This window comes from Cannabis sativa, chromosome 8 (genome assembly GCF_029168945.1).
Source record: "Cannabis sativa cultivar Pink pepper isolate KNU-18-1 chromosome 8, ASM2916894v1, whole genome shotgun sequence".
Taxonomy (NCBI): domain Eukaryota; kingdom Viridiplantae; phylum Streptophyta; class Magnoliopsida; order Rosales; family Cannabaceae; genus Cannabis; species Cannabis sativa.
In genome coordinates this window covers 40,467,877-40,477,166 of record NC_083608.1, presented here as the reverse complement: position 1 = coordinate 40,477,166, position 9,290 = coordinate 40,467,877, and the positions used below count along the sequence as shown (strand labels likewise).

The following is a 9,290-nucleotide window of genomic DNA, read 5'->3' as shown; positions in this document are numbered from 1 at the left end:
AGCTGGAGTATGATCAGTGAACCGAGTATAGGCTGATAATAGGATTGGTGGTACAGTGCTATGTGACCGTATCACATCGGTTAGGCTAGAGTATGACTAGGAGCTGGAGTATGACCAGTGAACCGAGTATAGGCTGATACTGTAACATATCGGTTAGGCTAGAGTATGACTAGCAGCTGGAGTATGACCAGTGAACCGAGTATAGGCTGTTACTTGTCAATAGTACCGTCTTATGAATGTTCGGGACTAAGTATCGTGTGGGACACGGCAGTTAGGGTTATGGTCAGGGGTATGGGCGTCTGATCATAACCCAGGATTTATGTATGATTATGATTTATGCTTTTCTTACTGAGTCTATCGACTCACAGTGCTATGTTTATGCGTAGGTAAGGGCAAGGCCAAGGCTGAGGAACCGTGAGAGCGAGCCGGTGAAGATTGTACATGTCGGGGCGGTTAGGCCTGGAGCGTACGATCCTCGGGACAGCAGTGCTTTTTGTAATTAGTCGCTAGGCGACAAGTGTTTTTTTTAGTCAGTAAACTTTTGTAAAGTGTTTTGTAATCGGGATCTCGAACATTTTTGTATAAATATTTTATAAGTTTAATTAAAAAGCAAAAATTTTAATTAATCACGATTTCCATATACCTCGTTGATTAGCAACGAGCTGCACAGTATGTTTAAAAAATCACGTAATACGCCTATGCTAGTTAGGGTGTTACAGAGGGAGCCACATCACAAGGAGGGATACGGTCCAAAGCTCAGACCAAGTAAGCAAACTTACTAGAAAAGATTCCATTAGGCTCCTCGGTCCAAATTCACTGGTCTTTGCCATGGCCACTAGGCTTACCCCCTTCAAAATATTACAAACAGTTTCAACATCAAAAAGGGAATAGAGCTTGAAGAGATCCCAATCTTTAGTGTCTAAAAGCAAGTCAGCAATCTTTTCAAAATCATTTGGATAATTGGCCACGAGTCTAGGGCAAAAGTCCTTCCCTTGGATTTGTTGGGACCTTAAAAGTAAGTATTTTAATGTTAGAATTCTTTATCACTCATAAAATATGCAATAACAAGATTCGATTTCATAGATAAGCATAATACATATTATTATAAGTGTATAAATATAGATCTAAAGAATGTCTTTGTCGATCCAAAGAGAAGAACGCAAATAGTATAAGCGTACCTTAATCCATAGATACTGAAGATCTTAATCCATCTTGTAGAGATGATCTTTGTTGTGATTTAGGGTAATGATCTTCCGAGAATACAAGACTTAAGTTCTCTAGTTTTCTCTCTTGATGGGGGAAGATGAGAATAGAGTGGCTTTTGTTTCTTGAGGATCACTACCAATATATGACCTCATAGGAAGGTTATAATTTTAAGTATTTCTAATTAACCCCTCAATAAATTAGAAATATCTCTTAAGGTATCTACACATTTAGCCCATGACACTTTAATATACAATGACACACAAATACTAAATGATCAGTTTATTTTAGGTCAAACTTCAACTAGCAATACACTAATATACATATGAGCCCATATTGAGGATTTTAATCCAACAATCTGTCACTTGGGCTACATATATTTTTTTGATTGTACACTGTGTAACCTTATAAGCGCTTAACTTTTGCTATCATAATTATATAGGTATTTCAAAACAATCTCGTCCAGTGATTATACTGACATAGGATATCAAAGCAGCTTTCGCAACATTTCGCGTGGATAAATCCATCAATGATCACATATATCAATCGTGGATGCGTAGCATAGAAACTACATACAAATGTGATGATCTTAGCATGCTTATCTCCAACTGGTCCTCATTAATTGAGATAAATTCTTTATAATTTCTAACTTTATACTTAAATCTCAATAGAAAGAATACGTTCAGAGTACTCAAAACTTAAGTTCATACTTTATTTACAGAATTAAAGCATAAATATGTGTCAGCTTGATAGAACATTCTAAATACAAACTCTCAATAAATCAACACAATCTTAAATAATACCACATCCATATATGAGCAACAAGTTTCTGAAAAGTCTTAAGTGGTGTATATCCTTAATGATCCAGATCTGAAAACCCAATCACAATAACTAGAACCAGTTTAAAGCACAGTAATCCAATTTAGAATTTTGCATGAAAAAACCTAATCTCACAACTTGAAATTCAAAGAGAAAAAAGAAGAACAAGCTTACCTTGAGCTTTGATCCTCCAAATTCTCTTAATTTCCTAGCCAAAACCCCTTGAAATTGCTAAGAAAATCTTGAATCCCCTTAGCCCTTAGTGTAGCCGAACCTAGGAGAGAGGGGCTTGGAATTTCTATTTTTTTTTTCACTAAGTGTGAATTAAAGGATATCAAATCCTATTATTCAACATAATACTACATAGCAAAAAAAGGATTACCACAAAAATCCACAAGCCCATAAAAGACAAAATTAGGGTAGAATTACTAATTTACCCTCCTTCTTCACCATGAAGCAAGCTTAAGATTTAAGGGTAAAATGATCTAAAATCATAACCTCTGAATAACTTGACATTCTAAATATCTAGCTATATTACTCCGCTATTTTTAAGGTATCAGACCATATCTAAGTGACTATATAGATTGTACGTCACATTCTATTGTTACTGGACATAAAATATGAAAATCATAAAATTACACATATATCATATTTAATACATTTAGAATTTAAATATATCTCCGTAATTACAAAAAATAATAATTAAGAGTATATTTCGAATATAAACCTTAATTATCTTTTAATTCTCAAAATAAAACTAAACCGTGATTACAAAATCTCTGGTTATTTATATAAAGGTAATGTAAACCCGTAATTTAGTTATACATAACTTTTATACATATATATTTAATTTAAGGCATATATAACTTCAAGTAAAGACTACGTTAATTTAAATTAATATGTATGTAAAATATCATTTAGTTTTAAAAAAGAGAAATGCTAAAGGGCACTATTGGTGCCTACCACCCTCCTACGTGTCAATATCGCTATTGGTGCAATTAAGTATCGGGTCCCATATAGTTTAATATAATAATTTTTATGGAGTATCGCTAACTAATTGTAAGTCGACACATCTAAAAGGTGCTAGGCACCACTGGTGCCCAATAGCAATGCTCTTTAAAAAAGCTACATATATTATGTCATAATCATTACTAACTCTGTTTGATAAGTATTATAATCATATTACTCAAATCTCTCTCTCCGGATCAAAGAAAAAAAAATTGGATATTATTTTTTGGCTAACAAAAATTGATAATATTTTGATATGATGTCGATATTTTAATTGAACCTTGCCTATGTAGCAGTACTAGTGGCACATAAGAAAAAGAGCCATTACCCATTAATGTGAAAATTGAAGAAGTATGGCCCCACCTCGGCGCACTAGCCAGAGTCTTGATCAATATTAGCTGTAAAGAATTCGAAACCAGTCATGAACATTCCTAGTCCTAGTCCTAGTCCATGAGTACTCTACCCTCTATACCTACCATAATACACGCACACATTTTAGTCTAAAAGAGTTAGCCATTTGTTCTAACAATCTTCTTCCAACTAAGCCGCCTTCGTCATTATCATTTATTATCCCTTTTCAACTCCCCACACACCGTACGTCTCGTCACTAATCAACCACACATATTTATCTATATATATATATACCCACACCACACCGCACCATTCAAATCCATTCCAAATAGATATATACTCTTCACAGAAAAAAAGAAAGTAAACAAATGGATGAATCACACACACAAACCCAGATCCAGGTTGTGGTTGAATCACCCAAACTCATCATCAACAACGACACAGCATTAAATCTTCATAATAATAATAATAATGTGAAGACGAAGAGTAGTAGTACAAAGCAACCCATATTATCATCTATATTAACCAAGTTTCACGCTGGTTACTTCCGAATAAGCATGTCACTCTGCAGCCAAGCATTGCTATGGAAAATCCTAGTGGAACCAAACGACGACGTTCACTCATTACGACAAGTGTTTCGCCTGGTTCCCTCAACGGCCTTCAACTTCTTATGGTCCTTAGCTCTGTTCACGTTGGTCTTACAGTCCCTTCTCTACATCCTCAGATGTTTGCTACACTTCCAAATGGTTAAGACCGAGTTTCTTCACCAAGTGGGAGTCAACTACCTATTCGCACCGTGGATCTCCTGGCTTCTTTTGCTTCAATCCTCACCCTTCGTTACTCCCAACACGCTTTACTACCAAGTGTTCTGGTGGGTTTTTGTCGTCCCCATTGTGGTTCTCGACGTTAAGATCTACGGCCAGTGGCTGACCAAGGGGAAGAGGTTTTTGGCGACGGTGGCTAATCCAACGAGTCAGCTGTCGGTGATCGGGAACTTAGTGGCTGCTCGGGCGGCGGCGGAAATGGGGTGGAAGGAGACTGCGGTGTGCATGTTCTCGTTGGGTATAGCGCATTATCTGGTTGTTTTTGTTACTCTTTATCAAAGATTATCCGGGGACAATGCCTTACCGGCGATGCTGAGACCGGTCTTTTTCTTGTTCATTGGAGCTCCAAGCGTGGCAAGCTTAGCTTGGTGCTCCATTAGTGGCAAGTTTGATATCGCTTCTAAGATGTTCTTCTTCCTCTCGCTCTTCCTCTTCATGTCCTTGGTAAGAGTTTTTTTTTTTTAATTATTAATTAAAGCACTTAGTATTAAGAAAATTCTTAGAAATAGAATGAAAAGTGCATGTGTCATTTTTTTTAGGAACAAAAAGTCGTACTTGTTGGATACGGAAATATTTTGTGTCAAAATCTTCCACTAAAAGTTGTTAGGCTAAATGATGTCCCTTGAGTTTTAAAGAAGAATTAAAATTGTTTTTGAATTATTGAGATTGTTTGATTTAAAGACTTTTGTCAAATTTTAATAAGAAAAATCTAATATAGATGAAAGTTCACGAGCATAATTTAACAATATCAAAGTTCCAGAGACATGATTTGTTAGATATCAAAATCTGGGGAACATGATTTAGTAGAAAATTGAATAAAATAATACAAATATCTTTATATTTAATAATCTTAATAGTTCAGGAGAAATTTTTAAAAGCCAAAAAAAATTAAAAGACATGATTTGATGTATATCAAATTGAAGAACAAAAATCTTAAATAATCAAGGTCTTAAATAATCAATATATGATATATATTGCATAGGAAAAAAAATTCTAAAAATTTCATAATGTTAATGACTAAATAAATATATAATATTTTTTTTTGAAATGGGACTAAATAAATAATTCAAGTATATTTAAATTAAACCATTATGGCACTGTAGCGGCATCTTTTGTATTCACATATTATACATATGCTTTGTTTTTCTAATTTGTTGTTTGTCAACACTAGCTTAGTATTTATTGCACATAGTTCTCATGTTCAAGTGGACTACATATACGACAAAGAAATAAAAAGAGTCAAATAAGGATAGTAATAATATTATTAGGATCGAATAATAACTAATAATATATAGCATGGTTATATCGATCTCGTACATAAATTTGTATAGATTATATGTTATTGATATTAATTAATATTGAAATTTTGCAGGTTGCAAGGCCAGAATTGTTCAGGAAATCGATGAAGAAGTTCCACGTGACATGGTGGGCCTACTCGTTTCCGTTGAGTTTGCTGGCATTAGCTGCAATTAAGTATGCAGAAGAAGTAAAGGGAGGGATAGCACACGCATTAATGGTAGTTTTATCGGCACTCTCAGTCTTGGTGTGTGTGGTCTTAATAGCTGTCACTGCAGTTAATTCAAACATTTTGTTACCACCATCATCAACTTCTTCTACTACTAGAAGTAATACTAAAACTTCAAGTATAAGTAGTACTAGTAGATGTGACTCAAGATAGCAAATACATATATATTATAGGTACTTACTAGCTAATACTAAGTAGTAACATATTTAGTATAACTAATTAATTAATCTTTTGTTGAAATATTTGTTCGTAAATATGTATAAATTTTATTGGGTTTGATTATGACTTTATTAGTTATTAAGATCTTGACATCAATAATGTAGAATTTTCTTTTTTCTTTTTTTTTTCTCAAAAAGTGTTATTTCAAAGAAACAAAAACGGTTACGTAAACTGAGCTGTCCAATTGATTTCTTTCTTTCTTTCATTCTTTCTTTTTCGCCAACTTTCCACGCACGTTCGAAGGAAAGTTCGTAGCCTTTTTAAGATATATGAAAATGAAATAATTGATATAGGCTAAAATTTTGGAAAATTATATAATAAATCTCTTTACAAGGATGTACCGATACATTTCTATCCGTTTAAGTATTTGAAATAATTTTTTAGTCAAATTCTTTTTTCGTGGTCATGTAAATTATAATTATTTATGATATCTTGCAAAATTTTAAAAAATTTTAAAAAGTTTAATACGCTGAAAATTACGTTCAAATACTATGTTGTACGCTTGACTATTTTATTTTATAAGCATGTAAAATAGACTGTTTGAACATTATTTTCTATTTTATAAATTATTTTGAATTTTTCAAAATTTTATATGATATCTTAAATAGTTATAACGTACATGAATATAAAAAAATTAGATTAATTTTTTTTTTTCAGAATGTTGAAATAAATAAAGGGTACAATAATACATTCTTTTTAAAAAAGTGCATTGTAAAATCACTCTAAAATTTATATATGCTTTCAATTAAAGTAGCAATTCATTATTTTGTTTTGTTTCAAATTTCAAATCAATGTGTAACAGTTAACTATTAAGAATATAGGGATATGATTTTGTCCCATGATATATTTTCACGGAGTATATTCCGTAATACATTAGATGGGTCTCGGGGTACATTAAATGAGTATCAGGGTACGTTTCTACTTTTTAACCCTAACTACCCCTAGATCAATCTCAGCCGTCAGATCAGATAACTCTCTCATCTGACGGCTATCATACATCACGGATTACAATCCGTGAAAGTACAATAACATGACAAAATCCTAAGAATATATTCTTAGAAAAGTAATAGGCCCGATGGATATACAAAGAGAACAATTTTATTAGGTATGATATTATATAAAAAATAGTAAAAATTACCCAAAATATGAGAAAATTTTAAAAGTTTACTTTTTTATTGCATAAATAAATAAAGTTAAGTGGTTATGGATTTTTTATTTTGTTTTTCTTACATTTATATGGTTTTTTTATGCCATATTTTTGTATAAAAAGTAGAAATCTCATATTTTAAAACAAGAATAAGTTTTGCCGGAAAATTTGCTGGCACCGGAAAAGTCGCCAAAAAAGTTACCGGCACCGAAAAAGTCGTCAGGAAGATTACGGTCGCCAGAAAAGTCGTCGAAAAGTCACCGAAAGTCAACAGAAAAGTCAACGTCACCGGAAAAGTCAACGAAAAAATCAACGTTGCTGGAAAAGTAACCAAAGTAAATGTCTCATATATAACTAAAAATATAACCGGTTATATGAATAAAAACTAATAACTGAAACCGGTTATAATTGAAATATAACCGGTTCTGTAACATAATAAATAAATATAAATAACATAAAATAACTCAAACCAGTTATAATTAAAATAGAATCGGTTTCATAACAGTGTTATAATGAATAAAAATAAATAACACGAAAGAACTCAAACTGGTTATAACTAAAATAGAACCGGTTATATAACATAATGAATACAAACAAGTAACACGCAATAACTCAAACCGATTACAATTAAAAACAAAGAAGAAATCAGTTCCTAAAACATTAAAATATAAATTAAAGACAAAACTAGTTTCATAATAAAATACTTCATAACACATAATACCTCATAAAAATTAGTTATAATTTTTTTTAAAAAAAAATGTGGGGATCAAATGTCTCGTATATAATAAAAATAGATCCAGTTCTATAACTTAATGAATAAAAATAAATAACTCAAACTGGTTATAATTTAAAAATAACCGGTTCTGTAACATAATGAATAAAAATAAATAACACAAAATAATTTAAACCAGTGATAATTAAAATAGAACTGAATCTGTAATAGTCCTATAATGAATAAAAATCAATAACACGAAATAACTCAAAACCGATTATAACTAAAATAGAACCGGTTATATAACATAATGAATACAAACAAGTAACACACAATAATTTAAACCGATTACAATTAAAAAAATAAAAGGAAAATCAGTTCCTAAAATACTAAAACATAAATTAAAAACAAAACTAGTTCTACATCGTAACACATAATACATCATAAAACCGATTATAATTTTTTTTAAAAGGTGAGGATCAATTTGAAAAAATACTGAAGCATAAATATGAAAAGAACCAGCTCCGTAACAAAATAAATAACACAAATAATAACACACAATAACTAAAAATATAATATAAAAAAACCGTTTATATTTTAATTATAACCAGTTTGAGTTTTTGTGTGTTATTTATTTTTATTCATTATGTTATTGAACCGGTTCTATTTTTATTGTATCTGAGACATTTGATCCCCGCTTTTTTTTTAAAAAAAAATTATAATCGGTTTTATGAGGTATTATTGTTGCGATATTTAGCGCACGCAAGTGTACGTATCGTTTAAAGTAGTAGACTCACTAGGAGTGAGGTCGATCCCACAGGGAGTGTAGTTAAGTACGTTAAAATTAAACTTTTACTTCTATTTGGTTAAATAAAAAATAAAGAAAGAATTAAGAATAAGAAACTAGTAAGAAACAATTATACAAGAAAATTGAAAGTTAATAAAAACTAGGGCTTCGATTTCAATTGTTTTTATTGAAAGTTAATATGCAATAGCAGGCTTACTAAGGTAATTTATAGTCTTCTCAGATATATAAATCTCAATTACATGCAAACTTTCTACTCTCGTGATAAATTTAACATGCAACAGGCATTAAACACAGAAACCCTATAAGCTATCTAAACCATATAGGTACTCTCGTCCTATATCGAAATTCAGTTCTATTCTACTATAGCATATTTGACACTCACTTCTCAGATCTCGCATCAAAATCATAGACAGTTAATTGGTGATCAGGCAATTAAAAGTAATTAAGCACAAATAAAATAGAATACATAGAAATTAGGGGGAAAATTAATCATATTAAAACCATAAACAATGTTAAACAATATCCATCTAACCCTAATTAAAGTGTTTAGCTACACATGTTCATGAGAGCACAATCACACATATTAACTTTAAGAAAAGAGATGAAAATAGAGAAGAGAAGAATGCTGAAAACCCTCTGAAGAATGCCTCCAATATTGCAGTTGATCTCTCCAC

At 31.5% G+C, this 9,290-nt stretch overlaps 1 protein-coding gene across 1 annotated transcript; it reads left to right on the top strand.

The window, feature by feature from the left end:
- The first annotated feature begins 3,387 nt into the window (after positions 1–3,387).
- LOC115700249 (S-type anion channel SLAH1) lies at positions 3,388–6,070 on the top strand. Its single transcript, XM_030627816.2, has 2 exons — positions 3,388–4,649; positions 5,578–6,070. Exons 1-2 carry the CDS (start codon positions 3,750–3,752, stop codon positions 5,881–5,883), a joined length of 1,206 nt encoding a protein of 401 aa, XP_030483676.2. The 5' UTR covers positions 3,388–3,749; the 3' UTR covers positions 5,884–6,070.
- The last annotated feature ends 3,220 nt before the right edge of the window (positions 6,071–9,290 follow it).